The 25,969-nt window shown below is 45.2% G+C and overlaps 1 protein-coding gene across 1 annotated transcript; it reads left to right on the forward strand.

Annotated features, from left to right (window-relative positions):
• The first annotated feature begins 63 nt into the window (after nt 1-63).
• Nucleotides 64-19,248, forward strand: LOC120669168 (protein trichome birefringence-like 21). The gene is made up of 6 exons (XM_039948963.1): nt 64-689; nt 4,875-4,932; nt 11,465-11,691; nt 18,285-18,397; nt 18,445-18,805; nt 19,173-19,248. The coding sequence occupies exons 1-6, from the start codon at nt 277-279 to the stop codon at nt 19,246-19,248; spliced, it is 1,248 nt and encodes a 415-aa protein (XP_039804897.1). The 5' UTR covers nt 64-276.
• The last annotated feature ends 6,721 nt before the right edge of the window (nt 19,249-25,969 follow it).

Genomic DNA, 25,969 nt, shown 5'->3' on the forward strand with positions numbered 1-25,969 from the left:
GGTCTTCTCTGATTGGACCTGAGGCGGCCGGTATGGATCGCCGCCATCTCGGAGCTCTGCTCTGTTGAGCTGGAGCCTGAATTTTATAGCATGGAAATTGGAAAATATTGCTCTGGCTGTTGATGCAACAACTGCCAGCGTGCTCGGCCACTTACGATGTTCCACCTCCTCCCCTTGGACTGAAATGGTCAACGATGTCGCTCTTCGCCGCGTTGCTGCTGCTGCTCCTCCTGCTGAACATTGTGGCAACCGCTAGCTAGCTAATCCAATCCAATAATGCGGGGGCTACTCGGGCGCGTCAACCCTGCCACCGCGGTGTCCCTGCCGGCGCTGCTGCGGCTCCTCGCCGTCGTCTTCTTTTTCGTCCTCGCCGATCGCCGCGCTTCCTTCCTCGGCGCCGCCTACCCGTCGTCCAGCTCCGCCTCCGCCGGGAACTCCACTGCCGGCCGGGTGCCCACGGGATGCGACATCTTCCGGGGCGAGTGGGTCCCCGACGACGACGCCGCGGCGCGGACGCCGTACTACACCAACCGGAGCTGCCCGCTGATCCAGGAGCACCAGAACTGCCTCAAGTACGGCCGCCCGGACCTCGGGTTCCTACGCTGGCGGTGGCGGCCGGCCGCCTGCGAGCTGCCGCGGTTCGACGCGGCGGCGTTCCTGGACGTCGTCAGGGGCAGGTCGCTGGCCTTCATCGCACTACTACAAAAACGTTGATATGTCTCGGTTGGGAAACCGCTGTTGTCCCGGTTTCCCAACCGGGAACGCCTGTTCGGGACAAAAGGGGTGTCATTTTGTCCCGAATGTGGCAACCGGGACAAAAGAGGACCTTTTGTCCCGGTTGGTAACACCAACCGGGACAAAAGGTGCAGCCGGCGCCCACGTGGCTGGCGCACCCTTTTGTCCCGGTTGGTAACACCAACCGGGACAAAAGGTCCTTTTTTTTCACGTTTTTCTTTTCTCAATTCTTTTTCTATTTCAATTATACTTTTGCATTTCAATTAAACTTATGTATTGGAATTCAGTGTGTATGATCTCCACTAATATATACATATATATAGTTACTTATATAATATTTGTCCTAGATAGTTTTCATATATAAATTAATTCACTTATATATATATACACACATATCTATACATGTGAATTCCTTTACATATGAAAATGTCTAGGACCAATATTATATATATATACACACACATATATATTATTGGAGTGCTTATATATATAATACATACATACTCCATCATATTTGCATAGGTATATTCGTTCTTAATTACATAGTAGAATTCGCCTTTTGGAAATTTAATACATACATACATACTCATAAATAGAAATTTAATACATAGACACACATATATATTTACATAGTTATATTCGTTCTTAATTACATATATACGCGTATATTGTCATATTTATTGTGATTGTCAATATTAGATATTCCATCATAGTAGAATTCGCCTTTTGGATCGAGGACTTGCTCAACAATAAATCCGGAGAATTGTTCTTGAATCGCCATAATCTTTTCCTCCGGTATGAGTTTATCGCGTATCTCCCCGACCTATGAAAAAAGGGGATAATTAATTTCGACTAATTAAAATACGAGTTCAAATATTAACAATTTTTTTACTTACTTCCTCCTCCCAATCTGTCCAGCCCTTTGGAGGACCTACCAGACTATGGATGTTCTCGCATACATAGTATGCGCACAATACAGTGCCTGGTTTCTGCCTCATACACTTTAAGAGAGAAGAAATTATCAGGTATTTACATGAATATATAATAAAACTAATGAATCGTGCAACGAATCATTCAAGCGCGTACCGGAAAATCTGTCTTGATCTTCAATTCCTTGTCAAATTTGCCTGGATGATTTTTAGCGAATTCTTTCCAAACCCTTTACATGATTAGAACAATTATAGTCAAGTAACAAAGTGATTCAAATTATCGGTCATGGACGGAGTAGTGGTAGAATTACTTTTTCATCATGTTAAGAAGATTTTCGTATTATTCTGGAGGTCTCCTCAATGAGTCCATAACCACGAGTAGGCTCTTCTCGGGAATTATGACAATTAGGACAAAGTGTTCACTGCAAGATTATACGGAGGCAGTTCTTGGTAGTTAAGGTTTAAACAATTCGATTATAGAATAGAAAGAGTTAGACGGAAGGAATCACTCACGCAAAGTTGTAAGGAAACAATATCATTTGCTTGTTGTGATGAACGCTTATGTACTTGAACAAGTTTTGGAATATGTCATCGGGATTGTACTGTAGAAGCCTCCAATTACAAGTAATTGGGTCGATGAAGCCGAGGTGAGAGTATCCCTTTCTTCTGCAAGTATGTATCTCCATTCTACATGATACCGAATAAATCAAGAGATCAGTATGTTGAGATCATGCAAAACAATACGTAAGGAGAGTAAAATACTTACAGAACACACAAGCCGACCATAGAGATGTCGAGGGCCTCCTGATGGAATAGTTGGTAAATTTCTTCCCAGTTTATCCATATAATGGCCTCCCCCCGTAAGAAATCGTCATCTTTAATCTTTGCGCCCTGCATGAAGATGCAATCGGCCATCGCACGCATGTAGTGCTGGTGCAGCTTATACATTTGCGTTGGAAGCACAGACACTACTTCGGGGGGTACAAGAGTTTTGCCGATCTCAAACGTCCATTTGACGACCACATCGGCCTTTGGAATATCTTCTCCCCCTGCAATCTGAGCGGCCGTCGGGTTTGATTCTTTCAGAAATGTAACAAAGTCTTGTTCTTGCGTCGTCTGTCCCACTACGAGAGGCTCTATTGATTGTTTCTTTTGGGCTCCGAGCTGTGGAACGTCGGACGACGACGACTTTGATTGTCTCTTCTTTTTCTCAGTAGTTTTGATAATTGTGCGTTCGTAGTCTGAAGGGGGGTCTCTCGGAATGAATTTTCTAGACCTTCATTGATCCTGTACAATGCTAAATTAACCATATAATTTGCTACTTTCTTTGAATTGTGCCGATTTCATCAGGTTCTTTTGTTGTGGTTGATTTTATGGACTTAGGTCTAAGTAGCACGAAACTAAAAGTTTTTTTATTAGTAAATGTTATAGAAAATTTATGGATCCATGTTACATACTTGCCAAGAGTTTTCTTTCTAGTAAATCGAAGTCAGCAATTTACGTCAATTAAGTTGGACCCTGAATGTTATTATAGTAAATTCATAGATTCATGTCAATTACTTATCAATAATTTTTCTCTCATGCAGATCATAATTAGAAAGTTATGTTACTCATTGTTGTGGTACTGTAAGTTTGACAGATGATTTACACGGTGCATTTGTGTCGATCCGTGAGCTTATTTCCTTCCATTTCCTATTTGTGACAGATGATTTAAGTCAGATTCAGGGTGAACACTATAATAGTTTTGTGAAGCCTCATTTCCTATTTGATGACCAAGCATCAATGCACCTACATTTGAGAGCAGCAGACAAGCATGGTGATTCTGTTAGTGCTCTGTGTTGGAGGGGACGAGATCGAGCTCTACCTTTGGGTACGCGGCGTGGGCTGGGATGGCCTGTAGCGGCGGGTCGACGGCGAGCAGGGGATGGTGGCGAGGGCGTTACGGCGGCGGCGGTGGCTCTGGGCGGCGGCGTGAGGTCGGGGCTCTGGGCGGCGGCGACGTCGATGGCGGCGGTGCTCGGCTCGCGCGGTGGGGGGAGCAGGACGGCAGCGGCGGTGGCTCTGGGCGGCGGCGTGAGGTCGGGGCTCTGGGCGGTGGCGACGTCGATGGCGGCGGTGCTCGGCTCGCGCGGTGGGGGGAGCAGGACGGGCGCAGATGAGAAACCAAGTGTTAGGAGAAGGGCGAAGGAGGAAGGAAATATATGGGGGGGGGGGCCTTTTGTCCCGGGTGAAGCCACCACCCGGGACAAAAGGACCTTTTGTCCCGGGTCGTGGCTTCACCCGGGACAAAAGCCCCCCCTTTTTGTCCCGGGTGAATCCACGACCCGGGACAAAAGGTCCTTTTGTCCCGGGTGGTGGCTTCACCCGGGACAAAAGGGGTTTTTGGGCGGGCCGGGAAAATTCCCAGCCCGCAGCCCACCTTTAGTCCCGGGTGGATCTACCACCCGGGACAAAAGGGGCCCGTTTTCCCTCGTTCCCGCCTAATGTTATGTTTGTTTTTGTTTCTTTTTACTTCTCTTTTAAAATTGGCTTTCATTTGTTAATTCAGTTAATAAAATTATGATTCCAAAAATTATGGAACAAAATTTCTTATCTCTATATAAACTTGATACACGCAACAAAAATAATTAATTTTCATTCAAGTGATTGGGTCAATGAAATATCTAACTTTTTTGAAATCATATTTGTTATTTTGACCATGCAAAAATATATTAGGTGAAAATTTTTTTCAAACTGTTGCTTTTCGATAGAAAGTGGATTCTATCACGATATTAACGTTTAAAAAGTGAATTTTAGATAAAATTAAGCAATGTCATGATATTAATGAGTAGTGTGTGAGTTTGAGAGATAGTGTGTGTTAGTGAGATTGTGTGTGTTAGTGAGAGAGTATAGTGTGTTAATGTGAATGTAATTTCATGAAATAAATAAAATTAGTTGAGTAATCCATTATTGAATGAAAATTATAATTGAGTCTAGTAATTAAGTGAAAAATATATAAAATAATATATGCCCCGGTTTGGGCCTTGGAACCACCAACCGGGACAAAAGGCTCCCATTTTGTCCCGGTTGGTGTCTCCAACCGGGACAAAAGGCCCCCGTCCCCCCCGCTGGCCCGGCTAGCCGTTGGACCCGGGACAAAAGCCACCTATTGTCCCGGGCCCAAAGGCTGCCGGGACAAATGGCCAGGAACAAAGGCCTGTTTTGTAGTAGTGTCGGGGACTCGCTCGCCAGGAACCACATGCAGTTGCTCTTGTGTCTCCTCTCCAAGGTACTCCCTCCTTCCTCGATTCTAATGTGCATGAGCATTTTGCACTTTTCTTCCAATATAAGGCGCGCACCATCGGGACTTCTCAGACTCCAGTAATAATCGTCCTTGGTAGGAGCTATGAGCGAATGAGCAAGCCATGCAGGGTTACGCCTTGGTCTCCGTGAACCTTCTGGTTACGCCTAAGAATCAAGGAAGGAGGGATTAATAACTACACACTCCTAATCAGGGTTTTCGATTTCATTTTGCAAAACTTTTCGCCTAGGTCCGAAATGACCGAAATTCACGAAATTTGGACGAAATTTCGTTTCTGCCGGTCAAACAGGCACGTTTAAATCTGACCAAATTTTGGCCGAAATCACCGAAATTTTTTGAAAATTTCGGCGAAATTTCGTTTGTGCAGAATTAAAAACCGATTTACTAGCACCACCACGCAGATAACATATCGTCGATCTACTAGCAGCCTAGCAAGCTAACTAACAGCCAAGAACCAAGATGATTATTGACAAGATAAAGCCATGGAATTAAGCCAAAAGGAGCCATGAGACAAAAGCTAGCCGTCGTGAAAAGCCAAAATACGTTGCTGTATCGAGATATAGGGGAACTAGGGTTACCAATAGAAGCGCTTTTTTCTTTTTTATATTTAAAAAAAACAAAATTTCAAAAATATATGTCCGTTTTGAAGTATTTCAAAACTACCCCCGGTCGCCCCCCATAGGGCGACAGGCCCTAAGTGTTTTTTTTTTCTTCAAATTTGCAACGAGGTCCCTGGCCAAAAAAATGCAAGGGGGCCTGTCGCCCCCCCCAACGGGCGACAGGGGCCTGTCGCCCACCACAGGGGCGACAAGGTCCTCCCCCTCTATATAAGCCCTGGCCGCCATTCCCTTGTCATTTGAGTCTAAAAATTCAGAAAAAAAGAGAGGGGTGAGGAGAAGAAAAGCGGCGAAGCTCTGTCGAATTCCGCACTTGTGATCTACCGGTAACTTCCGTATGAATCTGTTGATATTGTATAACAATTTTATTTAATTAGCGGATTAGCTGAATTAGATTTGGTACTTTAGAACACTCGTTTAGTATTACAATTTAAGTACTATTACAGACTTGTTTTTAAATTAATTATGCTTTAGAATAGAATTATGGCAGTACCTTGATATTGCAGCATAAGACAATAGAATTATGACAGTACCTATATTTTCACGCATCGATTTGGTATACGATATGTGCATTATTTAAATCATTGTTCGTCATTTGGCGCACCACACTATAGCGCCAATGTCTTCGCCAGGATCAAGCTACATTCCGTGGAGCAAGTGTGAAGCCACCGTACCTGAAGGAATTGATGTGCCAATGTGCTTCTGCGGTTCGTTATGCAAGTTCATGCAATCTGAGGTTTTAGGAGATGACTACGGCATGAGGTTCTTTATGTGTGAGAACTATGAATATGATCCACCTAAGCGATACGGCAAAGACCGGGCCAAGGTAGCAGGACAACATACACTATTTTTCTTTGTGACCTAACATTGAGTTATGATTCTAACTTTAGTTGGACAAAGTCTCCTCTGCCTCTTTGTGATTTTATGCAGTGGTTCAACACTGTGCAGTCGTAGCAGGCAAAGGACTTTGTGGAACAACAAGTAAGGTGGGCTGCAGAATGTTGGCGCCGAATGAAGCACGAGGAACAGCAAGAGGAGGAGCGCAAGAAAGAGCAAGAAAAGATCCGCAAGAGGATGGAGGAGGTGGATCGTAAGGCGGCGGCCGAACGTGAAGCTGACAGGGAGAGAAAGTGAGAGAGGGCACGCCGTGTGAAGGAAGCCGGCCCCGAAGCAATTAGGAAGGGCAAATATCCTCGGTGCACTCAGTAGAGTAGTACCATGTAATCCCGGCATTTTACATTCCATAAGGCATGGTAGGTTTAGATGCAACAAGAAATTACCTTGTCGCGTGCACATGCCACTGTAATTAGTTGTTTATGTTTTCAATTGAGAGCTTGACTCTGTGTGTTGTAACTTTTACCATTAATTTGTAGTTGTAGCCGGGAATCTATGAAATCTTTGAACTTGTCCTTAATATTTTCGGAGCTTTTCATGTCAATAGAATACTAAAAACCACACATTTAATTAATATAACGATAAGAAATAAGAACTAAGAAATGCATTACATAATGTGAACCATCAAGTTTACATCATAATACAACGATAATGAAACACACATCACACATGCAGTGGCATGGCAGAACCCGTTGCAAACTACGGTAAACAGATTCTGGACTAACCTAACATGCCTTAGGTAATTTAAAAAAAAACACAGCAAATACAACGATGCAGCATGTCACTAGCACTAGGGTAGTCCTAGTAGCCGTACCCCCACGTAGCAAACTGCGTTGAGCCTTCTCCACAGTATCCACCCATTGCTGGTGGTGCAGGCGGTGGTGCCGGAGGCGCAGGGCCCTTCTTCTTGTGACAAGGGCAGTTGCAGTAAGGAATAGTGCATGGTTCATCCTGTGAACCGGCAGCATTGCTGGTATCATCATCTTCGTCGACTTTGTTTCCCTCGCTCACTTCCTCATAATGGCTCACTTTGCATTCCAGATCAAAGATCTTTATCTGGAGGTACTCAATGAACTCCTGAACTGAATCAATTGGTGCAGGATCGACCCACCTAGTAAAACCACAGTTTTCTGGAGCATCGGAAGACTGCAAAGCAAATTTCATGTAAGGTGTCTCATTGAAGATAAAGAAATGAAACAACCGAGTATTACCCATGCGTGTGGACATTTAAAGAAACGCCAACCGCCATCTATTTCCTGTACCACCATATCTGTACGTATACCACGACCAGTTCTATCCTTGCATAGAACCTCAAATCTATGCTCCATTGTACCTGTCGATATGACGCGGTGCAGTTTGGCCTTTTCAATATTCTCTTGCATATATTGTGTCACTCTTGTGCAAAATTGATTTTGTGAGTTGCTGATGTTTATGCTTGCAGCCATGTAACGCTCTCTGAAATACTTCATGCACCCATACATGATGAACTCAATAATTCCCACAAGAGGAAAGGCACGACAAGAACGCATAACCATATTGAAACACTCCGCATGGTTCGTTGTCTGAATACCATACCGTATTCCGTTGGTATCATAAAGAAATGACCATTTCTCCTTAGGTGCACCTCGAATCCAGTGTGAAAATGGCTTCTCCATTGAATCCCTAGCCTCTGCAGTCTGACTCGTGCCTGTTCCTGATGCCCTTACCTTCACTAGCTCGGCAGTCAACTGATCAAGCATCTGCCATAATGCATTGAATTCTCTGTTGATTTTGGGTGCACAATCTTTTAAACATGTTCTTAAGATCCTTGTTCTTGAAGTGGTCATAGAAGTTTGCACCCATATGCCTAATGCACCACCTGTTTTGGACATCGGGCCACAATAGAGGCTTTGTCGCAGTTCCACATTGCAATTTCAGTATTGATTGCAGCAGACCTGCATGCCTATCACTAATAAGGCACACATCTGGACGTGCAGCAACAACATGAACCTTCACTCGTTCAAGGAACCAATACCAACTGTCTAAGTTCTCATTCTCAACAAATGCAAATGCGAGCGGAACTATTTGGTTGTTGCAATCTACCCCGATTGCGGTGAGTATCTGACCTTTATACCTTCCAGTCAGAAATGTGCCATCAATGCAGATCACCGGAAGACAACACTGAAATGCTCTAACACAAGCACCTATGCAAAAGAAGGCTCGTTGCATAATTCTTTTCCCCCTAGTCACGGCTGGTACGAGGTATGTGTCATAAAAGCTTCCAGGATTTCTAGCAGCAACCTGGGATAACATACGAGGTAGGTTATCATATGATGCCTCGTATGTGCCGAACCGCATCTCGAACACCCTTTATTTAGCCCGCCATGCCTTCAAATAACTAATGGTGTACTGGTAAGTCTGCTCAATGTGTCGAACAATCATTTTTGGCTCATAATTTAGGTTGTCCATAATCAACCCATATATTTGCTTTGCAACAAAGTCACATGATATATTGCGATACGAGGGAAGAACTTCTGACAGCAAACAAGTGTGCTCTGTCACAATGGAACATTTCCAGTTCGACTTCCATTTTCCCTTGAATGCATGTACTCGCCATGGACATCCATCATTCACACACTTCACCTCATATGCTTTACTGCCAGACTTTACGACTCTAAATTCTCGTTTCAATGATATTGCCCATAGTCTCACAGCATCTTTTACGGCTTCAATGTTTGGATATGTTGCACCTTGCACTACCTCATTCCCTCTGTACTCCCACTCCTGATTTCGTACGTCTTCTGCGACATGACTACCAAAATCATGTTCCTTCCACTCTTTTGGCAATGAGTACTGCTCGTCATCAGATGAGCCCTCATATTCTTCCATCTCAATTGCGGTTTGGTCTTCTGCCTCCATCTCGTCCACAATGCTATGTATCATCTCTCCCTCATCAGCAAGGCCCTGTGGTCCCATGTTTTGGTTCTCTATCTCTTCGGACTCATCTTGCTCAACATAATTGGTCTCTCTTCGAATACTCGAAGTTGCTTGATCTGCACCATGTTGGATTTCATTTTGTGTCTTTTCCCGGATTTGAACAAGAATGGCCAGAGTCCACCCACGCTCTAGAGCTGCTTGCATATACTTCTGCTAGTCATCAGTTCTGTGTATCATCATCAATTCCCATAAATCACTTTCTACCTCCCAATTAACAAGAGACTGGACGGTGATCACATGTGTCAACGGATCAACACGGAACCCACGCTGCAGCCACTTACATATGGAACCAAAACTCCTTTCTAGAGGTTTATCTATGGCGCTAGATGTGCACTTAAAGGCAGAAAGATCTACTCCATTTGGCCCATACAAAATATTGTAGTCATCATAAAATACTTTAAACTGCATCTTGCTCGACATATCTGTATATCACAGAATACTTATCGAGTTATACTCTTTACTTCACTACCTTATTCAATAATCCGTAAAAACTAAGTATGAAATTCAACTACAACGTATAAGTATTCATAACTACGTGATGACACTCAAATTCTATACTGCATATGCCAAATTCTATTCTAAATCATAATTAATTTATAAACACGTCTCTAATAGTACTGCAATTGTAATAATAAATGTGTAGTACTAATTTTCTAAACTAATTTACTACTACGTAACTAAAAACTAAAGTATCATTACACTCCTACTTAAATGGTTCTACTATATCACTAATTAAATTAAATTACTCTACAATACGAATGAAAAAATATATAAACTAAATGTACTAACCTACAGATCATAAGTGCTGAATCCGGCAGGGCTTCGCCGCTTCCCTTCTCCTCACTCCTCTCTTTTTTTCTGGATTTTGTGGAATTTTTGGGCTCAAATGAGGAGGGAATGGGGGGTAGAATGCTTATATAGGAAAGGGTACCCCGATCGCCCTTCGCCCGCGGGAGGGGGGGCGACAGGCCCCCTGCCGCGCCTGTGGGCGGGGCCCAGTGGTCGCCCGAGGGGGGCAACAGGCCCCCCGTCGCCCGTTGGGGGGGGGGGGGGCGACAGGCCCCCTTGCATTTTTTTTGACCAGGGACCTCATTGCAAATTTGAACAAAAAAATTACACTTAGAGCCTGTCGCCCTATGGGGGGCGACTGGAGGTAGTTTTGAAATATTTCAAAACGGACATATATTTTTGAAATTTTGATTTTTTTTAAATATAAAAAAGAAAAAAGCGCCCAATAGAATGGGCTTGGGCTGCTGTACCGATAGGAACCGGATCGAATTCAAACGGGCCGAAATATATAAAAACGAATGGGCCAATTTCGTCATAGGCCGAAAAGGCCGAAATTCACGAAATTTCGCCGAAATTTTGAACACTGCTCCTAATTAACCAGTCAAGAAATTAAACCAACAGAGTTAATGGAGATCGTACTACGAGTATATAATTAGGCATATAATTACCATCTGTAGCATTGAATTATATTGCAAGAAAATTACATGAATGTTAGTTTTCGACGAATTTGCTAGTAAGGCCAGTTTTAGTGGGAGTGTCATATTAGTTTCATGAGCATTAAATTTGCTAACATGGCAAAAATTTGATGAAAAAAGAGGATGAGGAGTGTCATAGATTGTGAGAGGAGTGTTATGACAGTTGTGTCGATGACACTTCCAATGAAACTGGTCTAATTTAATCTGAAATCTCATGATCGAAGTACCAAGTTTCCTGTCGTTTTTATTACTACTCCATCCGTTTCAAATTATAAGTCATTCCAAGAATCTTGGAGAGTCAAAATTTTTCAAGTTTGACAAAATTTATATAACAAGGTAATAACATTTATGATATCAATTAAGTATCATTAGATTCTTTGTTAGCTATATTTTCATAGTATATCTATTTGATGTCATAAATATTTATGTTTCTCTTTATAGTTTTGGTCAAACTTTGAGATGGTTTTACTCTCTAATTTTTTTGAAATGATTTATAATTTGAAACGGATGGAGTATATACGTTTGCAGGTTGCGTACCCCAAGGACATATCCAAGACGACCCATCCCGAATTCAGGACGCTGCGCTACGAGTCCTACAACTTCACCGTCTCCATTTTCTGGTCGCCGTTCCTCGTAAAGGCGAACAAGTCCGGCGAGTTGTGGCACCTCTACCTGGATGAGCCGGACGACGCCTGGCTGCCCGGCATCGCGGGCTCCGACTACGTCATCCTCTCGGCGGCGAACTGGTTCACCCTGTAAATATTAGAATCAACACAGTGCACGATCAAGATGGATCTCTTTCTCTTTTCTTTGTTCAAGCACAAGATGTTCTTAGATCTAGAACGTAGAGAACACAAGAGTACACTGAGAGGGAGAGAGACCTTCTGTACCACCAGTGGAGCTCGAGCCGGCGGCCATCTTGGGTTCGTTGATGGAGATTCGCTCAAGGGCGGCGACGAGTGAAGCAGAGAGGTCGACGCCGGGCCGACGGTGTCGAGGACGGTGGCGGCGACGGCGGGAGGGAGTCGGCTGCAGCGGAGGAAGTGCCAGTGAAGCGGAGGCGGAGGCTTCCCGTTGCTCCTGCGCACCCTCAGATCGGCTAGGGTTTTCGGTGGTTTTGGCGGCGCACAGGTGAACCTCGTACCGTGTGCCGCCGGCCTCCACCTTTCTTTATAGCGCAGTGCAACGGGGGCCCACCAACCATTAAGGGTTGGACGCCCCCGATCAGGGCGCGGATTAAGGGCCTAATAGGCCATTGGGCCTATTAGGAAGGAGATCAACCTAACATTCTCCCCCTTGATCTCACTTTGTACTTTAACTTTATACTTTAACCTGAAACTTTTCCTTTAGTTGTTCCATCACAGATTAATGAATAGAGCATGCCTTATCATCACGGTCCAAGACTGATAGACTCAACAGCTACCACACACATCACTGTTTTTGAAACAAATTCTTTATCTTTTGGGCCCTTTTGTTTTCCAGAAATCACAGGCTTTCCCTTAAACCCATGCCGGCTATGTGTTCCATGAACACATTGGGTGGTAAGCCTTTAGTTAGCGGATCCGCAAGCATTTTCTTTGTACTTATATGCTCGAGTGTAATAGAGTGATTCTGGATTTTCTCCTTCACAATATAAAACTTTATGTCAATGTGTTTGGCAGCACCACTTGACTTATTGTTGTGAGCATAAAACACTGCTGGTTCATTGTCGCAGTACATTCTGAGTGGTCTTTGAATGCTGTCTACCACTCTTAAACCGGGTATGAATTTCTTTAACCATTCAACCTGCCCCGAGGCCTCATAACATGCCACAAATTCAGCGTACATCGTCGACGACGCAGTGACGCTTTGTTTGGAGCTTTTCCACGATATAGCTCCCCCTGCGAGTGTGAACACATAACCGGATGTGGACTTTCGGTCATCGATGTCCCCCGCAAAATCCGCATCTGAGTACCCTTCTATCTCTAGGGAATCGGATTTTCTGTATGTTAGCATGAGGCCTTTTGTTCCTTGCACATAACGTAATGCTTTCTTTACCATAATTCAGTGTGCCTGTCCTGGATTACTTTGATATCTACCAAGTATCCCGGTAACAAAAGCTAAGTCAGGACGTGTACAAACTTGAGCATACTGTAGGCTTCCGACAGCTGAAGCATATGGAACCGCTTTCATTTGATCGATCTCATACTGGTTCCTGGGACATTGAAATTTCCCAAATCTATCGCCCTTGACTATTGGAGCAGGTGAAGGCTTGCACATATGCATACTGTATTTCTTTAGAACTTTTTCTAAGTATGCCTTTTGTGACAGTCCCAATACCCCCTTTGTTCTATCTCGATGAATTTCAATTCCCAAAACAAATGAAGCTTCACCAAGATCTTTCATATCAAAGTTTGAGGACAAGAATTTCTTTGTCTCCAGTAGCAGACCAACATCACTACTAGCAAGTAGAATGTCATCCACATACAGGATCAGGAAAATAAATTTTCCACTTCTGAACTTTGCATAAATGCAATTGTCCTCCTCATTTTCTTTAAACCCAAATTTTCTTATGGTTTCATCAAACTTTAAATACCACTGCCTAGAGGCTTGCTTTAATCCATAAATGGATTTTTTTAAGCGACACCCCATATGTTCTTTTCCTTTCATGACAAAACCTTTTGGTTGTGCCATGTAAGCATTTTCATACAAATCCCCGTTAAGGAATGCCGTCTTTACATCCATCTGATGTAACTCTAAGTCATAATGTGCCACCAAAGCCATTATAATTCTGAAGGAATCTTTACACGAAACCGGAGAAAAGGTTTCGTTATAGTCTATCCCTTCTCTTTGCGTAAAGCCTTTTGCCACGAGTCGTGCTTTGAACCTTTCTACATTCCCTTTGGAGTCATGTTTTATCTTGTAAACCCATTTACAGCCTACTGTTTTGGCTCCTTTAGGAATTTCCTCTAAGTCCCAAACACCATTGGAACTCATTGATTTCATCTCATCCTTCATAGCTTCCAGCCATTTAGATGAGTGAATACTTCTCATGGCTTCTTCATATGAAGTGGGATCACCCTCCATATGAACCTCTTCTGTATTATAAACCTCATAGTCGCTAGAAATAGCCAACCTTCTTTCTCTTTGTGACCTTCTAAGGGCCACTGCTTGTGGCACATTTTGTGCCTCAACTTGTGGCATATTTTCCATAGGGGGCTGTAGCACCTCCTCCTCATGTCCAACCGCGAGTTCATGCGGTTCCTGGATGACAGGTTCCAAACCTTCGCTCATAGTTGGTATGGGTGGAGTTGCGACAGGTGTTGACACCATAATAACTGGAATAGTTGGCGCAGCAACAACCAAAGAAGGTACTGACGTCACTATTTCAGGAACTTTTGGTGCAGCATCAACAGGTAGTGAGAAAAATGGCTCTTGAATCATAGGAGTAGGCACATACACCCGCTTCTCCTCAAGGTCAATTTCTCTAGGTACCATGCTCCCCCTGATCATTTCACTTTCTAGAAAGACAGCATGTCTCGTTTCTACAAACTTTGTATGTCTGTCTGGGCAGTAGAAACGAAAACCTTTCGACTTTTCAGGATAGCCTATGAAATGGCAGCTAACAGCTTTGGGATCCAGTTTTCCAATATTTGGATTAAACACTTTAGCCTCAGCTGGGCTCCCCCAGACCCGTAGGTGAGTCAGTGAGGGTTCTCTTCCTGTCCATAGCTCATACGGCGTTTTGGGCACCGATTTGCTTGGCACTCTGTTGAGAATATGGATGGCGGTTTTCAATGCCTCCATCCACAGACTCAATGGCAATGAGGAATAACTCATCATACTGCGCACCATATCCATTAGTGTACGGTTGCGCCTTTCAGCTACTCCATTTTGCTGAGGCTCCCCCGGTGTAGAGTATTGGGCAACTATACCATTTTCCTATAAAAACCTCGCAAAGGGTCCAGGAACTTGTCCATAAGGGGTATGTCGACCGTAGTACTCCCCTCCACGGTCTGATCTTACTATTTTAATTCTTTTGTCAAGCTGATTTTCAACCTCATCTTTGAATATTTTAAATTTATCCAATGCTTCAGATCTTTCTTTAATTGGATAAATGTAACCATAGCGGGAGTAATCGTCTGTGAATGTTATGAACGAATCATAGCCATCCACACTTTTAACAGGAAACGGTCCACATATATCAGTGTGAATTATTTCTAACGTTCCTGCACTTCGTTTGGCACCCTTTTTAATTTGCTTTACAAATTTTCCTTTAATGCATTCGACGCATTGTTCAAGATCAGAGAACTCTAACTATGGAAGAATTTCACTGTTCACTAATCTTTCAATTCTCCCCCTCGAAATATGGCCTAAACGACAGTGCCATAATTTCGATGAAGTATCTTGAGTTCTCTTTCTTTTCTTTGTTTCTTTCTTTGACAAGGATTCATTCACATTCACATTACATACAGAATGCACTTTATCACGCATAGATAATAAATAAAGATCATTGTAAAGGACAGCATCACCAATACAATTATTATCAAACCATAGTTCACATTTGCCATTCGCAAAATGACAACCAAAACCATCTGTGTCTAAGCGTGATACACTTATCAAGTTTCTTTAAAGCGAAGGAACAAATAAAACATCTTTTAATACAAGCATGAAACCATTAACTAGCTCGATGGAGACATCGCCAACAGCTTCAACATCTGCTTGTACTCCGTTCGCGACTTTAATGTGTCTTTTGCTTCTTTGCGTAGTCCTTGTCGAACGGAATCCCTGTAAAGAATTTGCAACATGCACAGTTGCACCAGAATCAATCCACCAAGTAGATTTAGAAAACTTTAAATACAGGGATTCATTAACAAATGAAATTACATTCTCACCATTCTTTGCCATTATCATCTTTAAATAAGCGGGACAATCTGCTTTACAATGCCCCTTGTCAAAGCAGTGGAAGCACTCATCTTGTGCTGGAGTGCGCTGTTGCTGACGCTGTTGCTGATACTTCTGTGGCATAGGGGCTTTGTCTTTAGCTTTAGAGGAAGAAGCAGCATGGAAGGGCCTTTTCTTGTTATTATGCACAAAATTGACAGACCCACCATTCTGTTTATTGAGTCTATCTTCCTCTTGTGCACACATGGCAATAGCCTTTTCCATGTTCCACTTCTCTGGCTGTGAGTTATAGTTTACAACGAATGTTGCAAACTCTTTTGGCAGAGAGGCGAACACCAGGTGCACCATAAACTCTTCCTTGAGATCCAAGTTCATTGGTTTGAGCTTGGAGTTCAAGGCGCACATCCCCATGATATGATCTCTTATAGTACCGGCATTGCCATAGTACCTCTTTGTGACCAACTGCTCTATGATCTGTGTGGCATATGTCTTTGAAGAACCAGTAAACTGGTTCTTTACCTTTTCAAGGTACTCTGCAGCTGAATCACACTCTCCAATTGAACCCAAAATGTTAGGATCAATTGTGTTCTTTATCACTGCCACACATTTCTTGTTGGCATTATTCCACTTTATCTTTTGGAGATCATAAGCCATCTTTATGGGAGCATAGTCCCTTTGCTTTTCCTGCCACTCAGCATCAGTGTCAGATTCCCCTCTCACTGGAGCCGGTGGCTCAGTGGGCTTTGGAGTGGTGATCATCTCATCCACCTCTCCACAGACGAAAGCAAGATCAACCTTCTTGATCCATTCGCCATAGTTGTCTCCTTTTAGAGTCGGGATGTGACTGATGAATCCCATCAAGTTCATCCCCGCTGAAAATTACAATATTGTAATTAACAACGTTGGTCAGAAAATTAACAATACCATAATCCTTAAAATAAGCTTTTAACCAAGCTCTTAAACTTTAATTGTCTCGTTGGTTCGAATTAAAGTATAAAAGCAACTATATAAACTTAGCAGCGGAAACATGTAGGAGTTTCTATTTCCAGAAGCAAAAATATAAACTTTTATCTCTAAACAATAAACACGTTGGTGCAAAATTGAATAGAGATCAAACTATAATCAAACTATTCAAAAACTGCCATTAAAATGCTTCTGGAAAATAGAAAAAACAATTTTAAAGCTTTCACTGTTGAAGCAGCCCAGTCACGAAATCGGCCCAGCCCGCTCGGCGCGCGTGACGCTCGGGCCTTCAGCCCAACAGCCAATGGCCAGGCCGCCAAACCGGCCCGGCGCCGCGCCCCTCTTGGGCCAAAACTGGCCCGTTCGCCGGCCGCCGTTCCCAGCCGTCCGTCGCCGACGATCAAGATCGGACGGCCGAGCGCTCTTTTCGCGGGAACAAAACTCGGCGACGCCGCATCGCCCGCAAACCCTAGGCTCATTCTCCCTCTTTGTCTTCTCTCTCCATGAAACGGAGGCGACGGCCGCTGGCCATGGTGACCCGGCGGAGTGGGCAGGGCGGCGCCACCGCGGCTTGCTCGCCGGCGTGCGCGCTCGCCGGTGGGTGAGCGCGCCGCCGTCGAGCTCGCCATGGATGGCGCCTCGCTTTCGAGCCCGCGCGCGTGCGCCCCGGCGTCCCGGCGGCGAGCGGCGGAGCATCCTGTGCCGCGCCCCGACGAAACGGGCTGCGCGGGTCTGTCCCGCACGAGGGCGGCCATGGGTGACGCATAGACCCAGTAAGTCCGGCGTCCCTTTTCCCCTAGAGTTAGGGTTAGGGTTTCACTGTTGAACTCGATTTGCCATCGATTCTTTCTATTCTTTTCGATTTGCATCGTATTCTTTCTTTTCCTTTGATTTCTTTCGAATCACAGACGAATCCAACTTTACCAATCTCGATCTACACGAGTGTAGGCGACTGATACCAATGTAAATATTAGAATCAACACAGTGCACGATCAAGATGGATCTCTTTCTCTTTTCTTTGTTCAAGCACAAGATGTTCCTAGATCTAGAACGTAGAGAACACAAGAGTACACTGAGAGGGAGAGAGACCTTCTGTACCACCAGTGGAGCTCGAGCCGGCGACCATCTCGGGTTCGTTGATGGAGATCCGCTCAAGGGCGGCGACGAGTGAAGCAGAGAGGTCGACGCCGGGCCGATGGTGTCGAGGACGGTGGCGGCGACGGCGGGAGGGAGTCGGCTGCAGCGGAGGAAGCGCCAGTGAAGCGGAGGCGGAGGCTTCCCGTTGCTCTTGCGCACCCTCAGATCGGCTAGGGTTTTCGGTGGTTTTGGCGGCGCACAGGTGAACCTCGTACCGTGTGCCGCCGGCCTCCACCTTTCTTTATAGCGCAGTGCAACGGGGGCCCACCAACCATTAAGGGTTGGACGCCCCCGATCAGAGCGCGGATTAAGGGCCTAATAGGCCGTTGGGCCTATTAGGAAGGAGATCAACCTAACACACCCGGCCCTCCGTGTTCCACCGCGGGGCCGGCGGCCGCGTCGTCGGCTGCCACTACTGCCTCCTCCCCGGCGTGCCGGACCTCACGCTGCGGTACCCGCAGCGCATGGCGCTCCGCGCGCTCGTCGCCGGGGGGTTCGGCCGGACGGCGGTCGTGCGGACGCTATCGCCGACGTCGCACTACGAGGGCGGCGAGTGGGACAAGGGCGGCGAGTGCCGGCGGTCGTGCGGACGCTGTCGCCGACGTCGCACTACGAGGGCGGCGAGTGGGACAAGGGCGGCGACTGCCGGCGGACGCGGCCGTACGCTGCCGACGAGGCGCGCATGGCGGGGCTGGACCTCGACTTCCACGCAGCGCAGGTGGAGGAGTTCGCCAGGGCCAAGGCGGAGGCGGAAAGCCGCCGGCGCGAGGGCGAGGCTGGTGCTCATCAGCTCATGGACACCACGGCGGCGATGCTGCTCCGGCCGGACGGGCACCCGAGCCGGTACGGCCACTGGGCGAGCGAGAACGTGACGCTGTACAACGACTGCGAGCACTGGCGGAGCTACACGGGGCCATAGTGGGCCATGGCCCCCCTTGTCTCTCAAATTTTTCTGAAGTCCATGGCCCCATAACGCATAATCTCCTGTATAGCAAGTCTGGCCTCTCTGCTGCTCGCCTGCTCTTCGTACAGCAATTAGCCAAACATGCATTTTTTGGTATGTTTGATTCTATGCGTCCAACCATTTTGGCATGCATATAAACAATATAATATTAATTTGGTAGTGTGATGGTCTTTACAGACAAATACACACTTGTATCTATTGAACTGTGATACTAATTTCTTGATGACCTAATTATGGATGGCTTTTATTGGCAAACTGGCCCCCCTTTATGTTGGTTCTGGCTCCGCTCTGCGTGCACTGGTGCCTGCCCGGCCCCATCGACGTCTGGAACGAGATGCTCTTCCAGATGTTGCTGCCGGATTGATCGTCGCATGGAATGCAAGCTGCCGTGCTCATCATGATGCAACTTACAACTTTCCAAGTTAGGCACCGAAATTCATTTAGAATATCAAAGAGACTTAAGCAGACATGAGATTATACAGTATAAGAAATTATTGTATATATAAATGGTACTGATACAATGGAAATTATGATGTGCCAGTTTTATCGTGCTGTTCATCCGGACTTCAATAGTTAAATCAATATGGCAACAGGGTTGCATCCCCTTCTCAAGGCGGCTTGGGAGGAAACCTAGCCACCGGCTGCCGGACTCCACCCCGACCCTCACCCCTCGTTCTCGGCGCCGCCATACTAGTGTAGCAGTGGCGGCCAGTGCATGTAGTATATTGTCAATATAAAAAATTTTATAGTTGACATTTTGATATATAGTTTGTTCTAGTTTAAATTTTGTGCAATTTAGTTTAAGTTATAGGTTAAGATTTTAAATTTGTCTAATTCATCATCTATCTTAAGCTATGAGCACCGATTTCTTTCATCGTTTATCTCCGGGGAAGGACCAACGATTGTCGGGTATCACAATTAGGGACACCCTAATCGGGGTACTAAGATCGCTCCAAAAACACAAAACACCTGTTAAAGTAACTGGGCCCACAAAGGCCCACGGCCTGCTTCCCATCCGGAAGAAAGTAAATGACTCAAAGAAGCCCAGCGTGCGGCCCATTCACATCCCCCTCGAACCCGCGGAACAATCTCCGCCTCGCTCGAGGGTCCCTCTCGGGCCCGCCGGACAACCTCCGCCTCGCTCGAGGGTCCCTCTCGGGCCCGCCGGACAACCTCCGCCTCGCTCGAGGGTCCCTCTCGGGCCCGCCGGACAACCTCCGCCCCGCTCGAGGGTAGCGGATCTGCCCTCGAGCAGGTGACTCACCTCCGCCTCGCTCGAGGGTAGCGGATCCGCCCTCGAGCAGGTGACTTATCTCCGCCTCGCTCGAGGCCGTCTCTCGGCACAAGGGACAAATGGCCCTGCCGCCCAACCGTCCGCCGTACGAAGGCATTAAAGGCCAGCCACTCCGCCACGCCTCAAAGGACGGGCGGCGTCAGACTGCCACTCCCACGGTGGATGTGACCGGGGTCCCCATCCGCTGACTCCGGTCACCATTCCGCCATCCCGGATGCTGTAGCAGTGCCTTGGGACCTGCACGCAGAACAAGATGGGCTCGGCACTGCTCCCATTACTGTTCTGCCGACGCCGACCATCCGGACTCGCCTCCCACTGGGGAAGGGGTCCGGGACTTCCACGTGTCCCCCGGACCTTCTAGTGTGCACGCCCGCACTCCCACCAGGGGGTCCGGGACCATCGCGCGCCATTACTACACACCACCACCACGCCGCCTGGGGGACACTGCAGGACGACCGGCGCGATCTTCACAGGACCAAGGACAATGTCCGGGACGACTGCGACGCGCGCCACCTCCCCACAGTGTACTTCCTACAGTGTTCGACCACTGTACCCGCGATTCAGGGGAAAACGACGACTTCCGCGCCCCTAAACTCGTGTACGCCGCCCCCTCCTTGTGACTATAAAAGGAGGAGGCGGACCCCCTTTAAGCCTCTCTGGGCTCTAACTGGACTCTAGGCTGCTGGCTAGTTAGTCTCTCTCTGGTTTCTATCTCCCAAGAGAACTCTCAGCACTACTGAGCACTCATCTCAACCGACTCCACTCCTAGCAGAGACTTGGGAGCTTCCCTCCCTCTCTCGCCTTGCTTGTACCCCCTACTACAAGCACTCCGGGTGCAAGATAATACAGTGCCCTCGCACACTCCCTTTGCTGGACGTACGGCCCCGCGGCCGGAACCAGGATAAACCGTGCGTTACTGTGATTGCCTCTTGCATCATCATCTGGGACGAGGAAACACGCAGCATTTACTAGTTGGGATCCAGGCCCCCGGGTCGGGACACCGACAACGATGCAAGGGAATTCTGCCACATGAGGCCATGAGGGCTAGCTGTGTCGGCGCATGGATTGGCGCGTGGAGGTGGATAAACAAGTTTGAGGTGACGGACTCAACACGTACAATAGATGCTTAATGAGGCCATGAGGGCCAGCGATGTCAGCACATGGATTGGCAAATGGAAGTGGGTAAACAAGTTGTCAGCACATGGATTGGATTGGCATATGGAGGTGGGTAAACAAGTGTGGGGTGACGAACTCAACGCGTGCAATAGATGCTTACTCATACGGATGAAAGGAATTTGTGCCCGTTATAGTTGACCAAAAGGCTCGAAGCCCATGGGGCACGAGGCCCATTCTTATTTGGTCTTGCCCAAGCACAGTCCTGGCATGAGAACTTTTAGGCCTAAGGTGGCATGGTCTCGATTGTAGGGCCATGCTTGGGTCTCTATGCCGGTACGCTGGATATGTCCAAACACAGAGGGTCCGATGGGTTTGGCTAGCCAGATGGATCCAGCAGCTGCAGAAACGGGAGATTTGGATATGAATACCTCAGCGAAGAGGATCCGTCTCGCCTAACCACCGGAAACTTGTATGTGTCAGCAGTTGTGAAGATGACAAATAGGGCACTACAATTTGTTGATGTTCCACCATTCGTGCTCAACTTGTATAGTGCTGCCAATTCTCCCAATCAGGTAAGCAATAACGGCTGTACGGTGAGTGGTTGCATTGAATTTTCTCAAATTCCAATGAACTAACTGCTTCTGCCTATTGTGTGCAGGAGGATTTTAATTTGTATCAAAGTCACCTCCACGCCCAGATGTACGTCGTGCGTATGATTTAAAACCTTTGGCCCGATCAGCGGAAACCTGAAAACTTTTGACCCATCAGCGGAAACCTGCTGTGTTCCCCAATAGCAGACACAACCGCTGATGGCCCTATATACTTTTCTAAATTTCTATGGTATGATGAGGGTTTCTTTGTTCATGTGTTAATCGATTGGGATTTGTTCATGTGTTGATCGACTGGGATTTGTTCATGTGTTAGGAGGGAGTCTTTAGTCCCGTGAAATCTAACGTCTCGCTCAATCTTGTTGCTGGATGGTGCATCTCTAGTGATAATCGACTAGGATTTGTTCCTGTGTTATGACGACGGTGGGTCCACCCTAAGTGATGAGGACATCACCACTTTGGAGATACACAAGCGGGCCTCATCGTTAAGTTACAAGTCATCGCCAACTTGGACCATGAGTTTACTTCGGAATCAGCCGACAGTCCTACACCAAAACGGTGATATCTCCTTCATACAACACCAAAATGTGGTATTCTTGGATGCGTTGGAAGCCTGACGATGAGATGCTTCTTTTGATTATGGTCCTAGCTCCAGAAACCTCGTGAACCATTTTGCATGACCATGATAAGGTGCTATGTCTCCTATTTTCGGCCAAGTTGGCCTTCTATCATGTCGGGTCTTATGCCCAGGTTGAGGACACCTCCCTGGTCACCCCCAACACTAGGACGTCCCTTTTCTCTCATAAACTGAGTAGCCACCACATAAGAGTTTTTTGTTTTGTTTAGTTCTAGTTTTCCATTGAGAAACTGAGATCGGTTTATTGTAACTGTGGCGATATGTCCTTTTACTGTGATACAGAGTCTCTGTTCTTGTTCTCCTCTACTGTGTCGATTAGTCTTTTTGAATTGAGAGGTTGAACTCTTTACTCAGATCTATTTCACATATATCTACAATTTCAGATTGTGTTTATACTTTGCTGCTTGTGTTATTCGATTCACTTGCAAGGAAAAACCTTTTTGACTAGATCAATCGAGTTGTGTTTGGTTAATAACCAACAAAGCAGTGGTGTAAAGATTGCAGGGGATTGAATCTTGATTGATTAGAAGTCCGGATCACCAACGTCAAGTCCTCCACCAATCGAATCTATATATCATACCTATCGAAAGATCGAGCTAGTGCTACATCACCAAGCATAATTTAATATATAAACAAAGTTCAATTCCACTTAGCTCTAGAGCTTTGAGACCACCAAACACACAACCAAAACAACTACTACTTTTTTATGGAGCTGGCTAATGTACGGGCAGGCGTACACTAGGTGGCCCGCCGTACGGCCACTCCTTTTAGGGAAAGTCTATAATCACAGTTTTCTATTTTGGTTTTTTTTTCATTCTACTCAACTTCTGTATCGTTACGCAATACACAATTTCAAATAAAGAAAAGACTGTAGTTTCAATATTGAGCGTCCAAATCAAAATTAGATTCCACAGTTGCACTCATTTCAATAAAAGCTTTGAAACAAGATCCCACACCACTATATTTCAAAGATATATTTTCCCTATGAGAAAATATTTTTTTAGTTTATTCTACTTTGCATATGAATTTTGTAAAATGATGACAAGCTCATCATTTTACAAAATGTTGCTTGTCTTGCTTGAGTTTAGTTAAGTGGATATTGGTTGAGTTTAGTTAAGTGGGTATTGGTGTTGATATTTAGAAGATAATTGGATGATGTGATTAGAGGATAATGACAAACAATTGTGTTAGGGTGCGTGGATGTTTATTGCATGATTAATGATAGGTAACTTTAACAAGTTAATTGAGCATTTTTACTAATTTATGTTGACATCTTTTTTAAATCTATGTAAACAATTTATGTGTTTTTTAAAAATGTTGTTGAGACATATGCGAGTTTTGTTTTGAAGGTCTTTTCACAAGAAATATAGTTATGCAATGAAAACTTGTGGGGTTGGTATTGGCATAACAACACTTTTGGCATAAGAGTATAAGATATCTTTACAGATAATGATAAAACTTGCGGTTGGTATTGGCATAACAACACTTTCACAGTGAATCCACCAATATACTGATCTAGCCAGTGGCGGAATACAAGGCAAAATTAAGAGAGGGGGGAGGGCAGTGTGCTATGGGTCTGATTGGTAGCCTGCGTGATCCTAGTCTGGCTCGCTCTGTGAGACAAACTCCTGAGTCAGGCAGAGTGCATACAAATCCTCTTATTTGGTTATCTGTATGTGTCCAGAATGGTTGAGAAGAGAAAATGTTTGGTTACCTATATGTATGAGATAAGATTAAAAAAATAAGTGATTTTATAATATTTAGCTTATGGAGTTGTGTTTTAAACTTTTAATAGTTTTATTTACCTTTGTAAATCTTAATATAATTTAAAATATATAATTACTACTTAAATGCTAATTATTCAATAATAACATTATTAATAGACTAATGCCTAGCTCCCGCGAGTCGAGGAGTTAAGCCCAGCCATCCAATCACGCGCTGGATCCACCCGAGGAGTCTGGGCAGGGTGAGAGCAGTCCCAACCCTTCAACTCAGCTGGTTTTCATAGCATTAAATATATTGCCATATAAGCAAAAAGTTGATATGATAGCAAAATTAATGAGGAGAGAGGATAAAATATGAAGAAACCAGGTCTCATGTAAGAAACCATGTCTACACGAAAACCAAGACAAAAAAAAGAGAGGATTGGAGAAAAATAGGAGAGAGAATAGATATGGTTGGATAGCAATTTATTTTGAAAAAACTATTCATTGGAGATATAGTTTCTATGAGTAGTGTCTATATGACATGACAAGTATAGAAACTACTAGTGGTTTCTTGAGTGGGACTGGCCTGATGCAGCCAACCAATCACCACTTATATGTTGGTTGAGACAAAAGTTAAGGTAAAGTTTTAAAATTCTTAGTGTTGGTGGCCAAATGCTAATCTAATCTTCTGAATTCTTTTTCAGAAAACTTTTAAAAGTTAGCAGAGGCTGAGTTCAATTTGACCTCCGACTCTAAATTTACATGGGACATGCTTTGGATAAGCTAAAATTAAGTGTTAAATTTTAGCATCTTTTAGCATTTATACTTTTACTAGAGCTTTTAAGTCTTAGCTAAAAATTTAACCCACCTCTTTAGCACTTTCCGTTTGATACGATAGCGCTAACTTGCACTTAAGAACATTAGCACACGGATCAAACACCAAATTGTCAATGCGACGACTATGGTCATACCAATTCGGTCCATTATCATTATCGTCACGAATCCGGCCATAAGACCTCCACTTCTCGTTAGGCTTGATAATAGGCTGTTAATCCTGACAAATCGGATTCGATCCATCAAAAAAAAATCCAACCCGAAAGAACCGAGAAATGTATAGGCTGGATTCAGAGCTGATGATCCAAAATCTGAAACAACCTAATCCAATCTGATCTAACCCAAAAATTATATATAAAAAGTTGATATTTAGCTAACATTATCGAACCCAATCCTATGTGACTATGTGCCGGATCGAGCTCAGGGCGAAAAAATACCAACAGACAAACAAGTTTATTTCTTTACATACTTGCAGTATATACATCCACATCACCTGAAAAGGCTCACGAATCGAAACCCAAATCTTAAAATTTCTCCGTCGAACCCGACCGCCCGCGAGCTCCACGGCCAAGTGGGTCCACATGTTGAGGTCCGTATGGACCCACCTGTAAGTGGGCCCGAGGTTGCAACGTTACCAGTCCATATGAATGAAACTTGGGCGAGTTGGGAGCAAAGTTTTTTTTTCCGACCGTTTGACCCTAACCGCCGGGCGCCGGCCACCAGTTCCGGTTTACCGGACCGGTTGGACCGGTAACCGGTTTATACCGCCCAAACTCAAAATTGAATTCAAATGTTCCCGTTAAAACGGTCAGCACCGGTTAGCTGGTCGGTTTGACGGTCAAACTGGACCTGTTTGACTGGTTACCGGTCGGTTTGACTGGTAACCGGTC

Source organism: Panicum virgatum, chromosome 4N, assembly GCF_016808335.1.
Source record: "Panicum virgatum strain AP13 chromosome 4N, P.virgatum_v5, whole genome shotgun sequence".
In the NCBI taxonomy this organism is placed as follows: Eukaryota; Viridiplantae; Streptophyta; class Magnoliopsida; order Poales; family Poaceae; genus Panicum; species Panicum virgatum.

What these genes read in the sequence shown, in the direction of transcription:
- LOC120669168 (XM_039948963.1), top strand. Translation starts at nt 277, where the DNA reads ATGCGGGGGCTACTCGGGCGCGTCAACCCTGCCACCGCGGTGTCCCTG. An exon ending in GCAGCGCATGGCGCTCCGCG is followed by an intron (nt 18,398 to 18,444) that starts CGCTCGTCGCCG and finishes GTGCGGACGCTA; the next exon opens with TCGCCGACGTCGCACTACGA. An exon ending in AACGTGACGCTGTACAACGA is followed by an intron (nt 18,806 to 19,172) that starts CTGCGAGCACTG and finishes TCTGGCTCCGCT; the next exon opens with CTGCGTGCACTGGTGCCTGC.